At 39.0% G+C, this 27,146-nt stretch overlaps 1 protein-coding gene and 1 pseudogene across 4 annotated transcripts in view; one reads left to right on the top strand and one right to left on the bottom strand.

Annotated features, from left to right (window-relative positions):
* Positions 1 to 955, bottom strand: part of LOC148721867 (uncharacterized) — a 7,884-nt pseudogene extending 6,929 nt beyond the window's left edge. The window contains exon 1 of the transcript XR_015992798.1: positions 38 to 955. The product of XR_015992798.1 is annotated as an uncharacterized LOC148721867 (transcript). The remainder of the gene's footprint in view (positions 1 to 37) is intronic.
* Positions 956 to 8,944: 7,989 nt separating this feature from the next.
* LOC111319403 (uncharacterized) lies at positions 8,945 to 26,005 on the top strand. Of its 3 annotated transcripts, none has more exons than XM_088735733.1 (11): positions 8,945 to 9,104; positions 13,472 to 13,628; positions 13,741 to 15,489; positions 15,583 to 15,696; positions 16,140 to 16,253; positions 18,846 to 19,211; positions 20,111 to 20,224; positions 22,792 to 23,157; positions 24,187 to 24,275; positions 24,873 to 25,004; positions 25,299 to 26,005. In XM_088735733.1, exons 2-11 carry the CDS (start codon positions 13,553 to 13,555, stop codon positions 25,371 to 25,373), a joined length of 3,195 nt encoding a protein of 1,064 aa, XP_088591859.1. In that variant the 5' UTR covers positions 8,945 to 9,104; positions 13,472 to 13,552; the 3' UTR covers positions 25,374 to 26,005. The 3 variants fall into 3 exon arrangements, with proteins under 3 accessions (XP_088591859.1, XP_088591858.1, XP_088591860.1); XM_088735732.1 differs by lacking the exon at positions 8,945 to 9,104 and adding an exon at positions 9,257 to 9,405; XM_088735734.1 differs by lacking the exons at positions 8,945 to 9,104; positions 20,111 to 20,224; positions 22,792 to 23,157 and adding an exon at positions 9,257 to 9,405.
* Positions 26,006 to 27,146: the final 1,141 nt, after the last annotated feature.

Genomic DNA, 27,146 nt, shown 5'->3' with positions numbered 1-27,146 from the left:
TGTGACACCCAAAAAAAACGGCTGCGAGGGAGACTACCTCTTCATGGGACTCAAAATAAAGAGATTTTCTTTGTAACTCTCTCTGTTTAAATGACTGTCTCGTTCCAAGCATGGTGTCACAGTCAACTTTCGACCACTGTTCTTCAGCACTGTTTTTGAATCGCCTAGCAGTTTCTCTTCTTTCCTTTTGTTTTTGCACTTTAGTTTTTGCATGTGTTAGTCCAATTTCAGGTACCTTTGTTAAGGCATCAGCAAGGTTGATATTGTAGAGATTCTTGAATGGCTCATTAATGTTCAAATAGATGCTCTTTGCAGTATCCCGAATGGCCTTCTTTGAAGGTTTTACAGCCTTGGTTGTTTTTGTCAAATTCCCTGCTTCTTTTGTGGATGTAGCTACTGAGTCAGCTCCTTTTAGTCGATTAGTTTTCAGAGGGAATTGTGTCTGAAAAAGCAGATGATTCACTTGGCATTCCCGGCAGTTCGAGATAGAATGTAATCCCTTCATAAGAGCTGACAGCGATTTCCATGCAAATGAACTGAAGTGATGTAAGTATTTTGACTTGCTTTCACCGCGCCATTTTTTAAAGTTTTTAAGAAGTACGTGCAGCCATTTGTCGAATGTGTTCTGAGAAACAGCAAAAGCTTCTTTGTTTTCAGAAAATGTACTCAAGAACCTCTGTAGACGAGTGCCCTTGTCGTAAATAACCTTCCCATTCTCATCATTAACACTGTTCCTTGCAGCTACACGCGCGAAGCCACAGTTAAAAAAATCCCGCCATAAAAGCCGCGATGTTTTTCCTTCAAGTTAGCGACTCTTCAAATCCTTCGTGTGGCAAAAGACGTTGAATTTTCAGCTGAAAAGCCTTTAAATTCCTTCAGACAATGTAAAACGGTAATTCTGAAGGTGTTTCGTTGAAACCAATTCAGCAAGATCGAAGCGTATGTTTACCCCACAAAAAACTCAAGTTATCTGAACATTGCGCCAAAACTCGAAGGATAATTTAGAACAGGAACATGATATCCTATTATTCTACTAGCAATTAATGTTTTAGGAGTCAGAAGTGCGCGCAAAACTCCGAGAGACAGTTAAGATTTCTTTTATTACGAAAGTTGTCCTTCGTTCAGAGCGTCGAAATCTTGTTATCTTTACTTCTTTACTACGTCTCAAATTTAAGTATATAGAGATGAAAAATACCAGTTTTGCATATAAATAAATTTAATGTTTTCATTCAGCAAAGTTCCTCCTTAATGACGCAAAAGAAACGAGAAAAACAACTTACAAACTTTATGACCCTTCCACTGCAATCTTGTCCGCCATCTTGGAAAGGCTTTGTTGCTATAGCAGCAAGAACATTCTCTCGGTTCTAGTTTTCCGAAGTCTAGGCCGCGCTTTCAAATATGGCGGACACATCGAGCTGCTAGTTAAGTATTAAAAACGTTGGATACACCACTTTACCATAGTTCAGACGACGGCTTTTCTATTCTAAAACCAGAAGGCTATTGTAAGAAACTAGCAATCAATCGGGGATTTTAGATTCCATCTCAAATGGCCTCATGAGACACCAATAATTGAGTAAATTGCCGTTCATCGAAAAAAGAATGACAATTTCACACTAGCTAACGGCATTTTCCCGGATTCCCCGATTAAGCTCAAAAACACAGAACATAGAAGGCCATTCCTGGATGCTTTAACCGTAATCTGATGCCGTAAAAAGTGGTGTAAACTTGAACCAAAGAGAACGGAGACAAATGGCGCCAAATTAAAGCACTGAAGAACGGTTGCGTCACGTGACCCACAGAAACGTTTTCTTTCCCCATGGATTAGTAAGCTTTTTATAAAAGAAAGATCAACGAATGCTTAAATATTATTTTTCCAATTATTTCCTAATTTTTAGCCTTTTTAAATTCTGCCCCATTCCTTAATTCACGTGAGTAAGATCGAACCCTTTGCTAAAGTCAGTAAATGAAATTCTAACATAGCAGTGTCCAGAGTCTGGGGCTTCTAAAATGCAGTGTAAAATGTAAATTAAGGCATGTGTCGTTGATTTTTCCGGTATGGCAAATTGCAAGGGGCCAAGGTTATCAATGACTTGGCTACACAGGGAGCTAAGTGTGAAACCTTCTATGATTTTGGCTATCTGAGCAGTGAGAGTAATTGGTCTTAAATCACTGTCCACAGACTTGGGAGGCGACGCTTCAACTGAGCTGGAACGTAGCCCTGTTTTAACGATGAGTTATAAATGTCAGTGAGCACAGGGCACAATTCTGCTGCAAACTCCTTTAAGATCTTGTTGGGAATCGCACTAGGGCCTAGAGACTTGCTGGGCTTTATTTGTCGCAAAGCATTGTACACCAACCTTTGATCAACAAGGAGCTACTCAGGGACCTGAAGGTCCAGTTCACAGTCCGTCAAGTCAAGGGGAATAAAATGAGCATTCAATCCCGCAAGGAAATTGTTGAAGCAATCAGCGAAATCGGTAAAAGTCGGGATGTTTTCATCCAGCATTTGAAAGGTCCGGTTGTCAGTAGTACTCCTCTGACATGTCGAGCCCTTAATCTCCTTCCACCACCGTTTTACACTGCTATCTTTCAAAGCCACGAGTTTCCTTTCCTAGAAGTTGATTCTGCACTTCTTACATTCCTGCCGAACCATGTTTCGTCAATGTTTAAAAGCAGTAGAATCTGTACCATGTGACACAAGGGACTTTTGACGCCGTGAAATTAAGGACTTTAGCTTGGAAGTCATCCACGGTTTGTCAGAAGTACAACACTTTGTGCACTGTAAAAGGAAGAAGCGGTCCATTGCTTCCGACATTTTTGTAGAGAACAAGTCAGATTTATCCTTAACAATCCTGAGATGAAATAAATTTTGCTAATCATTCTGCGTAATCCATCTACCAAAATCGTCCACTTTACTAGGTCTTAAATCCTCCTTTAGCAGTGTGTTGACGGGTGACGATTTTCTTAAGGGATATGATCTTGAACGTATAAGGACGGAGTAGTGATCACTTGTGCCAATCTTGGGTAGCTGTTTGGGTGGTGAAAAAAAATTTTGGCCTATTCGTAAGACACCAGTCCAAAGTGCCAGAGTCACGCGTTAAAACCTATATCATTTGAACTAGTCTAGTTAGATTTGTTGTTCAGTAATCCCAGTACTGATCGGGTTAAAGTCTCCCCATACCACTACAAGACCCTCAGGATGTTTACAAAGAAATTAATCAACATTATTTTGGATGTGTTCCAATAAGATCTTGTTATTATTCGGCCCATTTCTTGGGGGGGTGATATACTACACCAAGTAGAATCAGTGAGACTGCACGCGGTAGCCGGAAGGGCCAGATTGTAAGCCAAAGGGATTCAACATCCGAAGACTCAAAGTCTACTAGTCGTTTACAGGGAATATGGGAGGTAACATATGTACAAACACTTCCATATCCATCTATACGATCGCTCCTAAAACAACAAAAGCCGTCAAGCGAGATAGCAGAATCAGCAACGTCGGAATCCAGCCAGTTTTCTGTGATACGAATAATGCCAGGTAAATTTAAATTTACCACGGCTTGAAGCTCATCCACTTTGAAGCGTAATATCGTACATTTGCAAGGCGTGAGCAGCGTCTGCACCCAGTACAGTGCCAACCCATCCCTGTTTTAATACAACACAAAGTTATAAAAGCATGGTATCATAACGTATCGAGTACGACATGTTCTGAGTAACCGCGCCTATAACTGTCCCAGAGTTCCTTGGGTGTACAACGTGGCTTGAGTGCGGCCTGCGATACTACACCTGTCCGACATGTGAACGCTTCTTTAAGTCAAGGGCAGGTCTCTCAAGGCATCTTCCTACGCATAGACCTCAGTGACTTTTCTGTTCTTAAATATTTGAAGTCTCATGGTCATTGTCGAATACGACAGACAAACAACAACAACAACCTGTATTTGACGACCTCGTTGGGCGTTTTGTGCATTCACGGCTCTTGACCTGCAAACCTAAACATTTCCTTTTTCCACATTAACAAGTTTGTCTGACTTGTATTAGTACTGATCTCCGCACTCGTATTTCTGCGCGTCTAAAGACCGGTCTTCAAGGTAAGATCTTTGTCTTTGAAAATCTTTTGTTATTTTGTTATAATAAGACGGCTTGTAATATCTAACTTTCGATATATGGCCACTTCAGTGCTTGATCAGTATTGACTGAAATCAAATTGGGCTGGATGACTCACTTACCAGTTTTATGGTAGACCAACATCGTCCCATCAAGTGATCAAGGCGGCTTTTCTAAGCTTTCATAAATTTCGTAATGTTCTTTTCGATGTAGTATCTATTTTACTACACTCAAGGTTTTTAAGATGTTGCACCACAGAGAGTTTGTCCAACTTAGATAACAAATTCTGCCGCGGGAATTTTACAAAAACTTATCAATATCTCGTTGTGGATATCATTCTCACAAAACCATATCGATGTAGGGTGATCTGGCAACAATGATGTTTTTCAAAAAGACCTCCTACAAAGTTCGACGGTAACCTAAAGTCGATACCTCCGGTTGAAACGCTTGGAATACTCCAACGGTCAGTTAGGTTTTATTGACGTTAGCGATTATATATGCCAGAAGACAAATTAAATTCCTTCGTATGTGCTTGCTGGTTCATGATCGTTCGTCCGTTATTCCTTTGTGTTCCTTGATGTGGGCAAATTTCGTCAAAATAGACTTCTTGGAAACAAGTTAAAACAAAAAATTGACGTAGAAGTCATCGAGAACTTACCTGTAGGAGTTTGCATCTTAGCAGTTGTTGTTTGACTGCCGTGGTGTGTTTGTTCAGGAGAGAATGTAAATTTTTGGGAATTTAAGAATGTGTGATGAATTTGTGAGTTTCATACAAAATACATATTTTATATTTATTTTCAAACGCGAGGCGCCTTCGTTGGGTAAATGAACATACATGGAATTCCGCAGACATAAGAAAAATGATAGAGAGAAACTGGAATGAACTTTGGCAAATCAATGTGTTTGCTCAGTTGAGCTCACAGCTTATTGCATAATTCTGGAAAATTGACCAAGATTATCCTTTTGACAGTTCAGACTTCGTTTCCCATAACAATTCGACGAAAATAGACCCCGATTTCCGTGTCCTAAATCGCTGCATAAACGTGATCACTCGTATAAAAGCTTGCATGACTTCCAAAGTAAAAAAAGGTGCACGTGATCGGAAGACGCTTCGATAATTTTCGCTAAATCAAGTCATAAACCATGCACAGTGGGAAGAAGATCATGGTTAAGAATAAATTTTGGTACTCTGGTGATAAAAGACATACTGCGTAGCATAAAAGGACACACAAACAAGATAAAGAGAGGTTTTGCACAGCAGCCAAGTTGGATGACAGGAACAATAGATCATTTTTCCCATAGGAAAAAAATTCTTTTCTTATGCAAAATATTTTCATTGTTCCTGCCATCCAACATGACTGCTGTGCAAAACCTCTATTTAACAAATGGTAAACACCACAGCGTACACTATTGAGTTATGGTTGCACGCGGGAGGTTGCTAAGCACGAAAGAAGCGTAAGAGTCGCTCGAGGCGATATCCGAGAGCGACTCTAACTTCTTGAGTGCTTAGCAAACCTCCCAAGTGCATCCATAACTCAATATTGTACGCTGTGGTGTTTACCATTTTTTTTATAACATAAAATTGATACATTGTAGCTAAAGAGTTCCCTTTAATTTAACAAATCTTACGTGACCTGAAAAAACAAGCGCGCGCGGAGAAATAGTCGTTGTATTTGCTCACATCAGCAGCGTACACCCATGGGCAAATGGGGGACGCTAAATTGACCAATCAGAGCGCGCGCTTTACTTTGGTTGTGTTATAAAATCACAGGTTTTTCAGACCAAGTGGTCTCTTGCTGCATAGTTAACAACTGTTCACCGAAGTGGAGGTGGTTAGTGGTGGATATTTACCGAGCCGCGAAGCTTTAGTATGTACTAAAACAGTGAGATACTGATACACTGCTTCGTCATTAATTTAAGAGATTTCTTCGCTTGTCACGGATGCAAACCGGGACGCCATTTTTTCCCGAGTTGCTCGGAGGTAAATGCAAAGGATATTCGGAGTTTGACTAGCCAATCAGAGCGCGCCTTCAACGCTATCCACTGTTTTAGTATATACTAATAACCACTATTCCGTAAACGCGTTAGTTGCCATACTCATAACAGTTTATCCCACTTTCCTTCTTCATCAGGCCCATTGGACCATCTTTCCAAAATGAGTTTATTCACTACGGCCCAAACCAAAACATTTGGCTTTCATTCCAGATTTACTCACTGAGTGAATAAAAAAAAAAAGTTTATCTCTGTTATCAGATCAAGTTTATTGTGGATAATCTCGACCGATATATCGGTCGACATATCAGTCAAGAGTCAAGAGTTTACTTGGTATGGAACTTGATGGAATTATTTTAAAACTGAAAAACTTTTTCAAAGAACGAGACACACCCTTTCCTTTAATTTACACTCAACGGACTTACAGAATTTATTGCACACACTGTACTTCACTGAACTGGACGCTCTTTGATTTAGTTCTTTTGACTTCACCTTACTTTATACGAACATATCCTTTTACGACACCGTACAGGCCATCATCACCAGCTGCAATTTATTTAACCTGCCCTTTTTTATAGGGATAACTTACTTGGCCTCAATAATTTTATTAATCAGCACAATATTTTCATTGCTGGTAATACCACCTATTAGGAAATCAAGGAGGCGGTTATGGCAGTTACTGTAGCCGGTAAATTGCAGACCTAAGCTAATTTAATTTTATTGATATGACTAATCGCTTTACCACCATTTTTATTTTCTGTCGTTACATGGATGACAGTTTTATGCTAAGTACTCAAGCTCACCTATCCCACATTACAACTAACCTTTGCAGCTCCTACCCCACCCAGATTCCAATAATTCTTGGTGCAACCTCTTCACAATCACTCCCTTCAACATCACAAGGTCCACTATCAAGTATATCAGAAAGCACATCACAAGTACATGTACCCACATTTTCACTGGCATCATCAAAACTGGAACTATACCGTACAGTAGACTTTCTGGGATTTAAGTGGATATTTGTGTTGCATGATTGGTCAATCCAGATAGATCGAAAACAGTAGCACAAAATTCATTTTGATGACTTACTTCACTGTTTAAGTTGTAGTCTGTAGGATTCCCACATGCTGCATTTTCTTTCATGAATGACTTATCAAATAGACTTTTACGTATGATGCAGGATCCTCGCAGTAGATAGCGCTATTTATGCAATAGCGAAAATCAGACCTGAAAAAAATCAGGCCTGTACGGGAATCGAACCACTGACCTCTGCGATACTAGTGCAGCGCTCTACCAATTGAGCTAACAAGCCAACTGGGAGCAGGCCGTTAAGTTGATTCGTAATAAACCAGTGAAAGTGATAAATGAGATACAATGAATATATGAAGTTCATATATTTTGAACTGCGGTATTAGATACGTATGATGCACGATCCTCGCAGTAGATAGCGCTATTTATGCAATAGCGAAAATCAGACCTGAAAAAAATCAGGCCTGTACGGGAATCGAACCACTGTCCTCTGTGATACTAGGGCAGCGCTCTACCAATTGAGCTAACAAGCCAACTGGGAGCAGGCCGTTAAGTTGATTCGTAATAAACCCGTGAAAGTCTGATTTTCGCTATTGCATAAATAGCGCTATCTACTGCGAGGATCGTGCATCATACGTATCTAATACCGCAGTTCAAAATATATGAACTTCATATATTCATTGTATCTCAAATAGACTTTTATTATCATTATCATTATTTCCGTTATCACCTGAAGATGATCATGACACCTTAACAGCTTTAAGGTAAAGTATTACGAGCTAATACTATTTTTGTTTTATTTTTAAACAGTGGTGGTAAATTTAGAGGCTTCTTTATAGTTCAAGAAATGGTACATTTTACAGGTGTCATTCTGTATTTATGGGGTCTTTCGCTTCCCCTAAACGTTCATAGGTAGTTTAACTTCCCACAATAAGTCAAACTATAAGTGACGTCGCGTGCCTTTGTGACAACGTACTTAATCTCGTACTTGTATTGGTATTAGTTACGCCTTGGTTGGCTGATTTAAGTAATATAACAAAAGATACTGTCATTACCATAGAGATAGATAAATAAAGCACAATCACGCAAACGTTTCAAGTGGTCCCGCGGCACAATCACGCAAACGTTTCGTGTGGTCCCTTGTAATTTGTTTTAACGTCATTAGGTTTATTTCCTTGGTTACCACTGTCACTCACTTTCCCTGTAGTAAATGTGAACAAATTGAATTGGCCGTTCAACTCCTAAGAAACTTCTACTTTCAACCTGGCGAGCAGTTTTCTTTGATTCAGTACAGTAGTGAAGAAAATTTGGTGTCTCATGATGAAGATACCCTCCAGTTGATTCGCTTGTCACGGTTCATATAACCTATATCGATATTGCAAGCGGAGGTGCCACATCAATCACCACTGGGAAGTAATGGGTCAGTAGAAGATCCACGTCTCGGTTTATTCGTGGTATTAGGACACACAGGAAGTTTTTGCAGTGAAAGAGAACAAAGTAAAATCACAAGAAGGTTTGAAGTTGGTGACTCCTCGTATATTTATTTTAGTTCACTTTGACTTTTCAAGCACCCACTAAGAGTACGTGATTTCGTCATGGTGTTATCTTTTTCTTACCTCCCCCCACCCACCTCCCTTCTCCCTGCCTAATACACAGCTCCTTGTAGGCTTTCACTCGTGTGATCCGGAAATTTTCTAGAACATTTTCAAATCAATATATGTACCAAATCGGAAAAAAGAAAGTTCAAGCAAACCAAAAAAAAAAAAAAAAAAAAGAAAAACAGTCGGACTACGAAGTTATTCTTGAGTAGAAGCTCTGAGTCGTCTTTAATGCAAGGACCAACCACAGAGCGCGAAGCATTCCTTGTATTACCACCGCCATGCAGTTATGAAGGGATCTTTCATAGCGGGGGAGGGGGTTTCATATCAACCTCTGTGCTAATTGATGTCAGCGAAACCAAAGACAGAAGGAAAGCGAAGGTAGGAAAGCATAAGTTTCGTGATACATGACGTACCATATATACTTTATTCTTTCTTACCAAAACACTCTCCGTAACAGGCTAGGTTTTTTACGAACATTTTGGAGTCGAAGAATATTGTTCAGAACAGCTTATATACGTGACAACCGCTTAGGACTTATCATGCAATCACAATCCTTCACCCACAAACCTGATAATTTCCTCTTTCCGCATTAATACGTTTATCTGACGTGTATTTGTAATGATCTCCACGCAACATTTCGTTGCTCGCATTTTCGCCTGTCTAAAGACCGGTCGTTGAGGTAAGATCTCTTCTTTGAAAATTTTTTGTTGTTTTATCGTAATGAGACACAGCTTGTAATATCTAACTTTCGGTTCAAGGTGACTTACGTGCTTGATCAGTATTGACCCAAACCAAATAAGGTTTGATAACTCACTTGCCAGTTGCTGATGTTTTATAATAGACCAACATCAGGAATTACCATCGAGTGATCAAGGCGGCTTTTCTAAGGTTTCATAGTATTCGTAATTTTGTTCCCGATATAGTATCAATTTTACTATATTCAAGGCTTTTCATGATGATGCGCCATAAAGGTTTGCCCAGCTAACTTTAAAAACTCTGCGGAATTTTACAAAATTAAGCAACGTCTCTTGTGGATATCATTCCAACAAAACCATTTCGATTTGAAGTAATGCGGTGATATTCTGCGCAACTTTTCTCTAATAAATGCTACACCGACGATGTATTTTTTATGATGAAATAATCCAATGTGCGTGTCATCATTATAAATGTTCGTGACTGAGAAAAAAGATACGACTGGTAATGGCAAACGAGAAAAGGAAACTCTTCAAACTTTTCAGTTTCCTATCATTCACATATCAACCTTTTAGAACATCTGCAATAAGGTTTCTGAAGTATATGTTTCTGCCGGTTTGCCTTCTGCCTCAGTAAAGGTTATGGTTGGCTTCTTTTCAAACAGACTGAATTGCGAATGTTAGATCTTACTGATCTTACAAGGTTGTGGGCCAATTTGGTTTTAGATCTCTCTTAAGTAAGTCTTCTACTCCGAGGAGGTGCTTTTTTTTAAATTTAAGCTGAATCATTTTTTTACCGATATTAGCGGTTGTATGCGCTAGAAAACAATTAAGTACTTTAAAAAGTACTTGCCGATTCATAATAGGTCTTCCATTCAACCTTTGTGTTCTTTGACGTATGCAAAATTCTTCAAGACTGACTCACTGAAAACAAACAAAACAGGAATTAATGCAGAAGTCATTGCGAGTTTGCCCTCAGGAGTTTACCTCTCAAAAAAATTTTGATTGCCTTCCGGAGGAAAAAATGTTAAGTTTTGGAAATGCAGGAGTAAGTGATGAATTTGGGGATTTCTTACGAAATAACACACTTTAGGTTTATTTTCAAACGTGAAGCATCTTTTTTGGTAAACAAAACATAAAAGAAATTCCGCCGACATAACAAGAATAGATATAAAGAAACAGGAATGAAGCCTTGAGGGAACATAATCAAAAAGGTCTGGGTCGTACCTTGCATTCCACAATCCATACAGGAAAGAGTATTTTCCTGTCAGATTATACGTTTGCGAAGCTAACCGTAAAGCGAACGTGATATGCATTAAGTCAATTACAAAGGACTGGACAGCTCGTTCATAGGAACTAAACTAAGATCGTATGATGCACGATCCTCGCAGTAGATAGAGCTATTTAGGCAATAGCGAAAATCAGACCTGAAAAAAATCAGGCCTGTACGGGATTCGAACCACTGACCTCTGCGATACTAGTGCAGCGCTCTACCAATTGAGCTAACGAGCCAACTGGGAGCAGGCCCTTAAGTTGATTCGTAATAAACCCGTGAAAGTGATAAATCAGATTCAATGAAATATATGAAGTTCATATATTTTGAACTGCGGTATTAGATACGTATGATGCACGATCCTCGCAGTAGGTCTGATTTATCACTTTCACGGGTTTATTACGAATCAACTTAACGGCCTGCTCCCAGTTGGCTTGTTAGCTCAATTGGTAGAGCGCTGCACTAGTATCGCAGAGGTCAGTGGTTCGAATCCCGTACAGGCCTAATTTTTTTCAGGTCTGATTTTCGCTATTGCTTAAATAGCTCTATCTACTGCGAGGATCGTGCATCATAGGTATCTAATACCGCAGTTCAAAATATATGAACTTCATATATTTCATTGAATCTAAACTAAGATCGCTACCCCTTCCAGATAAAAACAAACTTAATCTTTCAGTAAAAAATAAATTTCGTCAATTCTTACATGTTCTGGTCCGTTTACTTCTTTTAATTTTCATTTTAAATCGTTATAAGTGTTTCGTCATTAAACTAAATCATGCTTTCCACAAACGTGACGATATTTTGAACAGCTCCATGTTAATTTGCATTTTGCGTTCATCATAGACACCACGCACGCACAAGCTTAAAATAACTCTATCAGTGTTATGTAAGCTGACAGCTATTACATGTGAACACACAATTTTCAGTAGAAATATAAAGGAACAATAATTATAGGTCATGATCACTGATTTCTCAGACAAAGCGTTGTCTCGTTGCTCAATAACAACTATCCCGTGTTAGTTTAAAAAAGTTTACCTTACTTTACTTCTTTATCAAGCATAGTGGACCAACTTTTCAAAATGAGTTTATTCATTTACGGCCTGAACCAAAACGCTTGACTTTCACTCTTCATTTACTCACGGAGTATATCAAAGAAAAGATTTTCGCTCTGTTAACTCTGTTATTTTCATCACGATTGTATAGTCTGGCGGAGTTGAGGCTCACAGCCATGAGAAAGAGGTGGTCTACAAACCTTTCCTGCATATAAAGGGAACGAGGATAAATTAGATGACCCAACAAATACCAGAGTGAAGATCGTGAATACCACTTATTCCTGTCGGCCGATAAACGTCTGTGGGTACTTAAATCATAGATGGAGATGCATCACTTAAATTATCGCTTAAGATGGTTTTTTTGCATAATGATTATCATTTTGAGTGTTTATTTAAAACAACATAATATGTTTCGCACCGCGGGTTAGCCTGCTACTGTAGTAGAAGATACACCAGGAAAAAAAGCGTCCACGGGATCTACCAGTTGTTTTAAACTAGTTTTAATACGTAATACCACACAAGCTAGCTAGTCAACTGAAAGCAAACGAATACAAGTGAGTCGACTAAGCACTATTCCGTTTCAAAAATCACAATTCTTTAGGAACAGATACTCGATTAAAAACTTCCTCTATATATTTTAGATATACTTACAATTCTGTAAGGCGCAATCCCGTTTAAGACAGGCTATTTTCTATTTGTAGAGACACGATCATACTGCTTCAATAACAGAATTCTCTACTTTTTTGATTTCCAATTGATTTCCCCCGATCACGTAGCTAAAAGGCTCGCTCCCATATCATTGGCCCAGCGCTAATGTGGTTAAAGGATTATATTCGATGAGAAAGGAAAACAGACGCGCGTGTGCTGTCTTAGCCACAAGTATCTAAAATTAAGCATTTGTCAACGGCGTGTAAAACATAATACTTGAAAGCTTTATTGCACGAAAGCAAGTTTAAAGTATATGTTGACATTCAAATCAATTTGGATACTAAAGAGATGTAGTTGAATGGAACTCTCGAATAGACGCATACTTCGCAAATCATAATATCGTAGTTTTAATCGTCGTTATAACGAAAAAAAAATAGGTATAGGAACGGTTGCACTCTTTGTGAACAGCGATTCTTCAAATTTGTCTTCAAATGCGCCGAAAATTCAACTGCGAATGCTACCATCTCGATAAACAACTACACTAAGATTCACTCTGATAAAGCGGGACGAAGGCTCGAAGCGTTAGCTTTAGGATCTCTTTACGGCGACCACTTCAAATTAAAAGCTAAATTATCTTTCAATACCCCCACCGACGAGACACCACAATTTCTGTGGAAATTCACCTGATTTTGGCAATTTTTCTCATGATATTATATATATAACTATGATATACGCTCTTCAGCTCCTCAAGGTCCAGCGTTGTTGTCATTCTTTGCCATCAGTCTACCAATATTCATTTCGTCTCCTTAATGGACCTCACAAAAATGTACTTCCGTTATAATTCATTCAAAAAGTTCACGAATTTACTTGCACAAACTTACATCGTGGTTCGTATGGTGAAGAAACCTAACTAAAACCACACGGCCTTTTTTCCGGACCGATTGAGGAATAGGCATAAAAAGGACCAAGTTTAAATTCTACAAACTATTGAGGTCACGCAAAAAAATTATATATTTTTTTCCTCTTAGGTCACATTCTTGTGTTGACATTTTAACGGTTATTTGTTCTCTCTTTGCACAGAAGCCATCACGCAGAACATTATAAAATCAAGCAATTTACCTCATCTACTTCAACAATCGTTGGCACTCTGTCGACCGCCTTATGATAATGATTGCTCAGCGTCTGAAGAGACAATTTGTTGCTCTTGTTGCCTGCATTCTGATTAGTATACCGGATGGTACGTTGATTCTTTCTTTCTTTATTCCTGCTATTCACACATTATTTGTTAAAAGGGTGGCCCCAACTAAAGTTATATTGATGCAATTAAAGTGTAAAATTTGTATCGGCAGGCTTTGCAAATACAACAATGACAAATATGATGATGTCCTCCACTGCAAGTGACGCGACATCAATGATGCATATGATGTCATCCCCATCTGCAAGCAACATGCCATCAAGGGAGCAAATGATGTCATGGTCATCTGGAAGTAACATGTCATCAATGGACCATGCGATGTCATCCCCTTCTGCAAACGACACGACACCAGTGATGAATATGACGCCATCCTCATCTGCAAGTAACATGACATCAATGGTGCATATGATGTCATCCTCATCTGCAAGTAACATGTCATCAATGGACCATGCGATGTCATCCCCTTCTGCAAGCGACATGACATTAGCGATGAATATGACGCCATCCCCATCTGCAAGTAACATGACATCAATGGTGCATATAATGTCATCCTCATCTGCAAGTAACATGTCATCAATGGACCATGCCATGTCATCCCCTTCTGCAAGCGACACGACATTGATGATGAATATGACGCCATCCCCATCTGCAAGTAACATGACATCAATGGTGCATATGATGTCATCCTCATCTGCAAGTAACATGTCATCAATGGACCATGCCATGTCATCCCCTTCTGCAAGCGACACGACATCAGTGATGAATATGACGCCATCCCCATCTGCAAGTAACATGACATCAATGGTGCATATGATGTCATCCTCATCTGCAAGTAACATGTCATCAATGGACCATGCGATGTCATCCCCTTCTGCAAGCGACACGACATCAGTGATGAATATGACGCCATCCCCATCTGCAAGTAACATGACATCAATGGTGCATATAATGTCATCCTCATCTGCAAGTAACATGTCATCAATGGACCATGCGATGTCATCCCCTTCTGCAAGCGACACGACATTGATGATGAATATGACGCCATCCCCATCTGCAAGTAACATGACATCAATGGTGCATATGATGTCATCCTCATCTGCAAGTAACATGTCATCAATGGACCATGCGATGTCATCCCCTTCTGCAAGCGACACGACATCAGTGATGAATATGACGCCATCCCCATCTGCAAGTAACATGACATCAATGGTGCATATAATGTCATCCTCATCTGCAAGTAACATGTCATCAATGGACCATGCGATGTCATCCCCTTCTGCAAGCGACACGACATTGATGATGAATATGACGCCATCCCCATCTGCAAGTAACATGACATCAATGGTGCATATGATGTCATCCTCATCTGCAAGTAACATGTCATTAATGGACCATGCGATGTCATCCCCTTCTGCAAGCGACACGACATCAGTGATGAATATGACGCCATCCCCATCTGCAAGTAACATGACATCAATGGTGCATATGATGTCATCCTCATCTGCAAGTAACATGTCATCAATGGACCATGCGATGTCATCCCCTTCTGCAAGCGACACGACATCAGTGATGTATATGACGCCATCCCCATCTGCAAGTAACATGACATCAATGGTGCATATGATGTCATCCTCATCTTCCTTATCTGCAAGTAATATGTCATTAATAGACCATGCGATGTCATCCCCTTCTGCAAGCGACACGACATTGATGATGGATATGACGTCATCCTCATCTGCAAGTGACATGTCATCAATGATGCAAATGATGTCATTCCCGTCTGCTACTGATACGACGACAAAGATGGCTGTTATGCCATCATCATCTGCTAGTGAAGTGGTTTCGACGGCAGCGCCAAAGCCTACGTGTTCTCCAGGATTTACTGGAGGGAATTGCTCTACAGGTAAGTTATGAAATGCATTTAGATTTTGTTTTCTATACATGACCAGCCCCCATTAACAACACTAATCGCTGCTCTTTTTATTCATTGTCGTAGATATTAATGACTGTGTACACGAAAACTGTTCAGGAAATGGTCTTTGTATTGACAAAGTAAATGGCTTTGTATGTGTTTGTAACGATAATTACTTTGGAGAAAACTGTGAGAAAGGTAAGTGTCGTTAGATGTTCATTATGAGACTTTTACGTTACGAACTATTTCCTACCTTTGCGATATAACAAGAAATATCTGACTGAATTTAAGTGGTATCATTTGAAGGCAAAATACTTTTCTCTGTACGTGTCACTAGTCTTGTATTACTCAAAATTTTGAATTAAGCCCACATCTCTTTCGTTTTGAGGTGTTTTCATGGTGGAGCCGTATCATAGGATATCATCAATGATTTTCGTTAGCTTTCGTGGGTGGAAACGTTTTAGAGTTGAAGGCGATGGTCAAAAAGGAGAAACTTAGCGAAAGCTTATAAATTCCTGGTACAGATTTCATCTGAAATTTGAAAATGTACTTGGTTATACCGACTGACGAAATATGTGTAACATATGTACTTAGATATTCCATCTTAATTCCATCTGAGTCATTCGCGTCTTTACCCTTAGAACTCAGCACCTGTAACCCAAACCCATGCGAAAATGGTGGAACTTGCAAAAAGGATGGTGTAACGTTTAAGTGTATATGTACTCCGGCGTTTGAAGGGGAAACCTGCTTATCAGGTAAGGGCGAGTCTCTCTGGCACTTCTCGTTCCAGTGATATATCGTTCCAGCGAAATACCGCGTGTACATATGGAATTTCCCCTCGAGTGTTCAACTCATTATATCTCACAAGTGAAGGCAGCGAACGAGTGAGGCATCAAGTTGAACGCAAGAAGCGAAATTTCATATCTGCAAACAAACAAGTAATATTTCAGTTTGTTATATAAACACGATAGGTGTTTACTGACAAGAAAAGCGAACTATATCAATGAATGAAGTGAAAAGGATACACTATCCGCGAAAAACAAAATCGTAAAATGCTGGGGCGATAAGGCTCAAGGTTAAAAGATAAGACGAATAATTGCAACAAAAAGTAATGGGTGTGCCTTTCAATGCAAAAAATTCTCAGATATCGAATTTTTACACACACACCGACGAAAGGAATCTGCTCGGGTACAAAGCCGAAATTGGCCATTTGGAAATCTACTAGTTGTTAAAAGTAACGCCGTCAATAAGGTCAAGTTATTTTTGGCGGCCAGAGGGTAAAAAACAACATTTATCATCGAGTTTTGCTATAAAAAGCCTTCAGTCGTCGTTTGAGGGCTCATAAATATCTAGATGAGTACTTATTCTCATGCAAGGACTGTTCAGATTGCAAAATCTCAGCGGATGTCACATTTTTTAACCACGTTACAATATTCTTGGCCGCCACTTTAATACTACGTCACGCAAAAGCTTAAAAATTCAACGTTGCTATATCACAAGAAGAAAACCCCTATCTAACTGAAAATTGTGAAAAAGATACGTCTTAGCGTATTCTGACAACTAACTTTACTATAATAGCTCCTTATTTCTTTTTACTATGACGTGATAAACAACCCTCAATTGAGAACGTGAAACACTTAACCATTCATTGATCGACCATGCATGGCGGCACGAAAGGCGAGTGACAAGTCAGCAGCTGATTGACGATATCAAACCGTGACACACGTGAAAAGATATCATTATCTGACAAGTGTATTGTTAGAGCTTTTCTTAGGGCTGGAAATCCTTTTAGAACACCGCAGTTTATATAGTAAATGATAATTATAACATATAGCGTGTCATCACGACGTATCGCTCGAGCGAAATATCACTAGATTAATTGTATAGGGAGGTGGATGTCAACCTGATATATCACTCTGATGCTTTATAGCCACGGTGATTAAAGTTTGGCAAGTGTGCAATCTTGTTTCCGTGAAATAAGATGAAGACTTTTCAATCATTCTCCCACTTTGTTTAAATGGTTGTAAACAGATTAAAAATCTCGCCCTCCTTACATACCGCGTTGCTTGGTTTGAACCAAATTGACGAGTAATAAAGCACGCGCTTCGCAGAAACTCGAATGCATTTGACAAACATTGATATAGACTTTGCAATTTGGTTGAAATCTATGCCAGTATCTAGAAAAAAATTCAAGACATTGTTTTGAAGTGTGGTCTCGTTGCAGCGTCTTAAGAATTTTGACAGTTTTAGGATAGAGATTTTCCAACCAGCAAGACTTGTCTTTCTTTCCAAAAATTCGAAGTTTCTTTTTTGGAACTTACCCCTCCCCCCCGCCCCAACGCAGAAGATGTCAACTGATGACAATTTGAGGTTAATGATAATTAGGGGAGAGATATGTGCGCAATTGCTTAGATACTGACAATGAGCACCTTATTCGAAAGAGTTGAGCGTTAGAAACAAAATCTTCATTCAGTTCGCTTCATTCAACAGCCGATCACCATGCGGATTTCGATTTCTTTCAACGCCAGTGCAATGATAAAGAAACGTTTCGAGCATCGAACAACACCAAGTGACTTGCATGTAGCGAGAAGTGGTCTCAGTGAGTCACTAACTAACGGAGTAGCAATATCTCGCCGACAGGAAACGACAAATCGCTAGACTAGATCGATATCTCGGTAAAATAAGGAAATCGAGATATCGCTAGTTGGCACAGACATATCGTTGGCTCTAAACGGAATATTGGCGGAGGGAAAACAATATATTACGGAACAGAAACGATCTATCGCTAAGCTACAACAGTATATCGCTTAGTTAAACTGACGTATCGCGCAGTGGAAACGATTCGAGAAGAGTTCAACGATATATGGCTGCGACTGATAGAGCAATATACATCCACAATATATCGTTCCAAATCAATTACCGTCGAAAAGTTGCGCTTTTCGCGATAATCGGCGACTATCGTTTGCATTGCTTTTGCACGGTAGTGTTCCCGTCCGTACCTGTACCCGACAACAGAGCACCATATTCACACAAAACGTTTACCCGTTTTGTCTAACAAGTTTATGTATTTTTGCCTTGCTACTTTCTTTGAATGAAAGTAGGCTGAAATTACACAGCACTTGACAACGAAAAATGTAAAAACTTTGATCCGTTTTAATGCGCGCTTTTTCTCCCCTTTCATGGATCTAGTACTCTGTTTTTCCTCACTGCTTGCGCTTGTTGTCGTCTTCAGTACAAAATCTAAGTGTTTGACTTGTATTTGATTCTAATGTGTCGTTTTCTCTGTTTCTCTTTTTTTTTAACGATTTCAATATGTTGATATGTTATTTTTGACCTCTTTTATACAGAGAAGCCTACTCAAACACTTGCCGGTACAATGGAATTGGATCAAGAGTATGACAATGCCTATGATGACATCAACTCAGAAGAATCTCGTGCCCTCAAGACTAATTTAAACCGTGTATTGATACCTTTTTTCCGAGCGAAATTTCCAGATTTAATAGGTATCAAATACAAGCGTTTTTTTAATGGAAGTGTTGGGGTTGACTATGAACTGATATTTCCAACAACTTCAAATGTAACCGCTAACAACATCGTTCAGGCTCTTAAGGATGGTAATGGAACAAAAGAACTGGGATTCTTGAGTCTGACGGGAGATATAACCGTAACGAAGCAGGTTGTTCAGACTACAGTAATACCAACTGGAACCCCAGGTAACTTGGTGTATCTTTTTATGATTCATGACATTTGTTACGTTATTAGCCTTCAATTAAGTTCGGGGTAATTTGATATGCTTAAAAGTATCCATCACCTAATCCTTTTAACTATACTTGTTCGAAATTAAGATCATCACATTTCGCTAGAAGTTCTCCATGGGCCACCTATACTTCTATGGAATATTTCCACTCAAGAGACACAATTTATGCTGAATTATGAATTATGCTAAGTCTGGGGTAATTTGATATGCTTAAATTTATCCATTACCTTCACCGTTTAACTACACTTTCCCGGTGAAAATCTTTGGAGGATCCATAAGGATCTTTAAAGATCTTCACGAGGACGTTTGAGGATCCTCCTGACAGAGGATCCTCATGAAGACCTTTGAGAAATCTACGAGGATGTTCACAATTCTTGTTAAGATCTTTAAGGATCTTTCATTTTCTTACCAGTATCTTCAAAGATCTCGTACTTTCTTGGCAAGACTTTCCAGGATCTTGCATTTTCTTTCCAAAATCTTTAAGGATCTTCTATTTTCCTGTCTAGATCTTTGAGGTTCTTTTCGGGATCTTGAAGGATCTTCAAAAGATCCGACTGAGCACGCGTCACCTATATGATGTTGTGTTTTTCGATCGTCGGCATCCAGGCTTCTGGGATTTCAATTTTACTCCACTTCCCTAATTATCATGACTACTTCAGCAGTAACTTGAGAAATATACTGAAATAACTTACTGATCTTACTAACTAATCTAATCATTTTCACATTCTTGGTACAGATTTCATTTGAAATTTGAAAGTGTTCTCGGTTATATCGACTGACGAAATATATGTGTATTATATGTACTTAAATATTCCATCTTAATTCCATCTGAGTCATTCACCTCTTTACCCGTAGAACTCAGCGCCTGCAACCCAAACCCATGCGCAAACTATGGAACTTGCATAGTGGATGGTGAAACGTTCAAGTGTACATGTACTCGGGCGTTTGAAGGGAAAACCTGCCTATCAGGTAAGGGTGTGTCTCTCTGACACTTCTCGTTCCAGTGATATATCGTTCCAGCGAAATACCGCTTGTACATATGGAATTTTCCTTAGAGTGCTTAACTCATTATATCTCACGAGTGAAGGCAGCGAACGAGTGAGATATCGAATTGAACACGAGAAGAGAAATTCTATATCTGCAAACAAACAGGTAATCTTTCAGTTTGTTATAAACTCGATAGGTGTTTACCTGACAAGAAAAGTGAACTATATCAATGAATGAAATGAAAAGGATACACTATCCGCGAAAAAAAATCGTAAAGTGGGGTGGCGATAAGGCTCAAGCTTAAAAAATAAGACGAATAATTACAACAAAAAGTAATGGGTGTGCCTTTCAATGCACAAAATTATCAGATATCGACTTTTTCCACACACACACCGACAAATAGAATCTGTTCGGGTACAAAGCCGAGATTGGCCATTTGGAAATCTTCCAGTTGTTGAAAGTAACGCTGTCAGTAAGGTCAAGTCATTTTTGGCGGCCCGAAGGTAAAAAACAACATTTATCATCGAGTTTTGCTTTAAAAGCCTTCAGTCGTCGTTTGAGGGCTCATAAATATCTATATTAGTACTTATTCTCATGCAAGGACTGTTCAGATCTCAAAATCTCAGCGGATGTCACATTTTTTAACCATGTTTCAATATTCTTGGCCACCATTTTAATACTGCGTCACGCAAAAGCTCAAAAATTCAACTTTACTGTCAGTCACAAGACGAAAACCCCTATCTAACTGAAAATTGTGAAAAGATACGTCTTCACGTGTTCTAATAACTAACTTAACTATAATAGTTCCTTATTTTTTTTTTACTATGACGTGATAAACAACCTTCAATTGAGAACGTGAAACACTTTACCATTCATTGATCGACCATAAATGGTGGCACGAAATTAAAGGCGAGTGACAAGTCAGCAGCTGACTGACGATATCAAACACACGTGAAAAGATATCATATTCTACAGGTGTGCTGTTAAGGCTTTTCTTAGGGCTGGAAATCCTTTTAGAACACCGCACCTTATACAATAAATGATAATTATAACATATAGCGTATCATCACGACGTATCGCTCGAGCGAAATATCGTTAGATTAATTGTATAGGAAGGTGGATGTCAACCTGAGATATCGTTCTGATGCTTTATAGCCACGGTGATAAAAGTTTGACAAGAATTGCAATCTTGTTTCAGTGAAATAACATGAAGAACTTCAAATCATTCTCCCACTTTTTTTAAGTGGTTGTAAACAGATTAAAAATCTCGCCTTCCTTACATGCCGCGTTGCTTGGCTTGAACCAAGCTGACTAGTAATAACGCACGCGCTTCGCGGAAACTTGAATGTATTTGACAAACATTGATATAGACTTTGGTTGAAATCTATGCCAGTATCTATACAGAAAAATCAAGACATTGTTTTGAATTGTGGTCTCGTTGCAGTGTCTTTAGAATTTTGACAACTTTAGGATAGAGATTTGCTAACTAGCAAGACTTGTCTCTCTTTCCAAAAATTCGCACTTTCTTGTTTGATACCTACCCCTCCCCTAACGCAGAAAATGTCAACTGATGACAAGTTAAGGCTAATGATAATTAGGGGAGGGATATGTGTGCAGTTGCTTAGATACTGACAATGAGCACCTTATTCGAAAGAGTTGAGCGTTAGAGACAAAGTCTTTATTCAGTGCGCTTCATTCAACAGCCGATCACCACACGGATTTAGATTTCTTTCAACGCCATTACAATGATAAAGAAATGTTTCGAGCATCGACCAACAGCAAGCGATCGACTCGCATTTACCGAGAGGTGGTCTCAATGAGTCACTAACTAACGCAGTAACGATATCTCGCCGACAGGAAACGACATATCGTTAGACTAGATCGATATCTCGATAAAATAAAGAAATCGAGATATCGCTAGTTGGCAGAGATATATCTTTGGCTCTAAACGCAATATTGGCGGATCGGTAACTATATATTACAAAACAAAAACGATATATCGTTTAGATAAAATGATGTATCGCTCAGTGAAAACGATTCGAGAAGAGTTCAACGATATATGGCCGCGCCTGATAGAACAATATATATCGCCAATATATCGTTCTAAATCAAATACCGTCGATAAATTGCGATTTTAGCGATAATCGGCGACTATCGTTTGCGTCGCTTTTGCACGGTACTGTTCCCGTCCGTACCTGTACCCGACAACAGAGCATCATCTTCAGAACAAACGTCTACCCGTTTTGTCTGACAAGTTAATGTATTCTTTCCTTGCTACTTTCTTTGAATGAAAGCAGCCGGAAATTACACCGTGACTTGACAACGAAAAATGTGAAAACTTTGATCCGTTTTAGTGCACGCTTTTTCTCCACTTTCATGGACTTAGTACTCTGCTTTTGCTCGCTGCTTGTGCTTGTTGTCGTCTTCAATACAAACTCTAGGTGTTTGACTTATATTTGATTCTAATGTGTCGTTTTCGATGTATCTTTCTCTTTTTTAACTATTTCAATATGTTGATACTGATGTGATTTTTTACCTCTTTTATACAGTGAAGCCTACTCAGACACTTGCCGGTACAATGGAATTGGATCAAGAGTATAACAATGCTTATGATGACATAAATTCAGCAGCATCTAGTGCCCTCAAGACTGATTTAAACCGTGTATTGATACCTTTTTTCCGAGCGAAATTTCCAGATTTAATAGGTATCAAATACAAGCGTTTTTTTAAAGGAAGTGTTGGGGTTGACTATGAACTGATATTTCCAACAACTTCAAATGTAACCGCTAACAACATCGTTCAGGCTCTTAAGGATGGTAATGGAACAGAAGAACTGGGATTTTTGAATCTGGCGGGAGATATAACCGTAACGAAGCAGGTTGTTCAGACTACAGTAATACCAACTGGAACCACAGGTAACTTAGTGTATCTTTTTATGATTCATGACATTTGTTACGTTATTAGCCTTCAATTAAGTTCGGGGTAATTTGATATGCTTAAAATTATCCATCACCTAATCCTTTCAACTAAACTTGTTCGAAATTAAGATCATTACATCTCGCTAGAAGTTCTCCTTGGGCCACCTATACTTCTATGGAATATTTCCACTCAAGAGACAATTTATGCTAATTTATGAATTATGCTTAGTTTGGGGTAGTTTGATATGCTTAAATTTATCCATTACCTTAACCGATTAACTGCACTTTCCCGGTGAAAATCTTTGGAGGATCCATAAGGATCTTTAAAGATCTTCACGAGGACGTTTGAGGATCCTCCTAACAGAGGATCCTCATGCAGACCTTTGAGAAATCTACGAGGATGTTCACAATTCTTGTTAAGATCTTTAAGGATCTTTCATTTTCTTACCAGTATCTTCAAAGATCTCGCACTTTCTTAGCAAGATTTTCCAGGATCTTGCATTTTCTTTCCAAAATCTTTAAGGATCTTCTATTTTCCTGTCTAGATCTTTGAGGTTCTTTTCGGGATCTTGAAGGATCTTCAAAAGATCCGACTGAGCACGCGTCACCTAAATGCTGTTGTGTTTTTTGATCGTCGGCATCCAGGCCTCTGGGATTTCAATTTTACTCCACTTCCCTAATTATCATGATTACTTCAGCAGTAACTTGAGACATGTACTGAAATAACTTACTGATCCAACTAACTAATCTAATCATTTTCACATTCTGTTTATGCAAGCCAAGAAGCATACTGTTAAATTGAAAAATTAGAAATGTGCCTTAAAGCCGATCAACACTAGCAAGAAATCTGGAGTCAAAGGCGGCGTTCGAAAAACCCAGCTCATAGTGGCATATATGAAAAGCGTCATACTTTATATCATAGGCCTGTTGTGACTAAAAAACCTTCACCTGCATGATTTTTTGCGCCAACATAAGTTATCAGGATTTCCTGTTCTAAGGGCTTTCTCGCTTACTCTCTTTTTACAGGAAAAACGACAATCAAGGATTGGGAGATCGTGCTAATAGCAGCTGCAGCAATAATCTTTTTTCTTATAGTAGCTATTTGCGTTTTAGTAGTGAGTATTCAATCAACTGCTTTTCATTTTGGGATGGGTACTGCAATCATCAAAACCATCAACCATGGACATATCTGAAAGGATGGAATTTGGCATGCTCGGCGATAGATATAGATGTATCCCTAATTGCAAACATGTAATTGGCTGGTCCTAGTCTGGGTACTTATTGAAAACTTTGTTCCGCGCTTGAAATTAAATGATCTTTGAAACTTATCTTTCTCCGCCGACCGAGCTTAAATTGTACCTTTTAAGAGCTCTACTGTGGTGCCAATTTCTTTGGTGGGGGAAGGGCGGGTAAGGGAGCGAGAGAAGGAACGGTTGGGAAAGATTACTCCTTCTAGCGAGGAAAGGAACGGAAAAGAGGGGTGGTTGGAACTTTCAATTTACTTTTTGGGCACAAAAATTTTTATCATCACGATGGGTTAGTTGTAGGAACGTGATGGCGCACGGCATGACTCCGACGGAATTCTTTGATATCTGCGACTGACAATGATTTTGAAAGATTATAGCAACAAAACTATTGAGGCACAAAGGCTGTGTAGTTTGCTGTCAACAGTTGCTTAGGCGTTATTTTCATTTATTCGTCTCTTTAAACAGATTAAATACAGAAACGCTGTTCGGGATAAAAAGAGTGATATCTATGCTCTTGATGGAAACTGGGAAGTAATGGAGAACGGATCTAACGGCTTGAGGGCTCATCCTGATTTCAAGAGTCGTAACGCACCACAGGTTTGTCGACCAGTTATTTTGTGAGGGATCACAAGGGTTTCAGGGGGGGACGGAGGGGAAAGGATCAGTCGTTGCTAACAGAGTATAAAGTGGAGACTACAGAAAATTGACTGCCAATGAGAGGGAATCCTTAAGACATTACAGAGCCTTATAGAAGGAGGATTAAGTAAATTTTATTTTGACAGAAAAATTCCCCCTCCCCCCCTCCGGCGATGAGTAACAATAACCCTTCCCCAAGGCTTTCAAATTTACTTTTTCCTTGTCTGACTGATCTTGGCTATCTTTGTTTTACAGAGCTATGTGTCTCCAATGTATGAGAGAGTATCTGGATCGGATAACAAAGCATATCACGAAGACAGTTCATTGTAGGTTTAAATAAAAGATCTGATTGATGTCATCGAAAAAATCAGCTTGTTAAAATGGGTCTTCGAACTCTGCGACCTAATCCTAACAGTCGGTCTCCTAACAGAACGACTTTATTTTATATATTTAAGCGATTCCAAGCTAATGGTAATAGAAGTTTGTTTCTCTGAAGTATCACTTAACTCTACGTGTGATAATTTTCTACTAGTCGGTAGATATTGTATAAAAAAGCGATAAACATTTTAGAGATTTAAGGGCCTAGAAAGTGCAAATGACATTGATCATATCTACAAAGTTTTTGTTTTTCATGCTTTATTTGTCCATTTTCTGGTCAACAAACGGGTAAATTCCATGTAGTGGGCCTGTTTGGTAACAGATCAAATATAAAGTCAATTTGATGTGTTGAAAACATCAGTGATCAGTTACACTCTCGCTTGCGGCTCGTGTCCAACTTTTTGTTCTAATATCATTTCGACATGTTATGTAATTCTTCTCTTAAAAAGACGGCGAAGTGACAACTGTAAAGCTGACTAACTCGCCTAACGGGAAAAATACCTGAGATGTTATTCTAACTAACAAAGCGAGAAAAAAATGGAAATTTTAATAAAGAACAACAACAAATTCAATTCAATGAAGAAGTTGCGTGTCAGTCGTCCTTAGAGGTGTTTGTGCGGAGGGAAAATATCAACTTAAAGATGCGGACTTAACGAGTAGCAAAGAACAGAAGAGCTACGCAATCGTAATGGTTCCATGGCTTTTGAAAAGTTTATTGACAATCTTTCAAGTTTTCTTTTTTAAAATGTGTGGTGTTCACGGTTACGAGTCGTTTCGTAGCTACGGTCTTTTCGTATGCACTCGTTTTGAACCCAGATGGGTCGATTCGTACTCAGTCCGTTGTGTCGTTGCGTACCCATAATAAGGTATGTTTCCGTGTTAAGTATGCTTAAAGTAAGTTTCGTTTCTTTAATCAAATAGCATTATTAAGTGCGTCCAAAGGTTTTAGTACGTGGCTTCCATTCAACAGTTTTTGTTAAGAAAGTTACCAGTATACACAACAAAACATTGTTGTCTTTTACTTGCTTCAGATCACTCTTCAGACTTATTATACGCAACTGTCAAAATCAGTTCACACGCTCGCGCGCGAGTTATTTCGAAAGAGTGTATATCGGGACGAGTACGAATTGACTTACAGTTAGGGTACGAACCGACTAAAAATGGCATGAATCAACTGATTTTGGGAACGAAACGACTGGGTACGAAACGACCGTCAGTTGTATTGTATTGTACTGTATTGTAATCTTTATTTAGACACGATCAATTCATCAGCCTATAAAAATACATATCACATACGCTAAGATATTTAAAATTAAAACTACATACCATAACACTAAAGCTGCTTTCCGTGAATGCCGTGCGTTAGACTTAAAGAATGTCATTGATCTTACGTTTAAATAACCCCAGAGACTCTGTGTTCCTTATATCGCGTGGTAAACTGTTCCATAATGTGGCGCCATTGTAGCTAAAGCTTTTTCTGTAATAATTAGTGTGCGGTAGTGGAAAATTAAGTTTATTTTCAGAGTCCCTGAGGTCATAAGCAGAGTCACGCCGCGTTAACTTTGAATATAGATACCTTGGAGCTAGCCCGTGCAGACATCTAAACATCATGGTGGCTTTATGGATTTCCTGCTGGCGTGCAAGATTTTTCCACCCTAAAAACTCGAGTAGCTCAGTTGCATTTCCATCATAGTTAAAGAATGTCAACACACGGGCTGCTCTATT

Source organism: Stylophora pistillata, chromosome 10 (assembly GCF_964205215.1).
Source record: "Stylophora pistillata chromosome 10, jaStyPist1.2, whole genome shotgun sequence".
Taxonomy (NCBI): Eukaryota; Metazoa; Cnidaria; class Anthozoa; order Scleractinia; family Pocilloporidae; genus Stylophora; species Stylophora pistillata.
The sequence above is the reverse complement of the archived record's forward strand: the minus strand, read 5'-3'. Positions and strand labels throughout refer to the sequence as shown.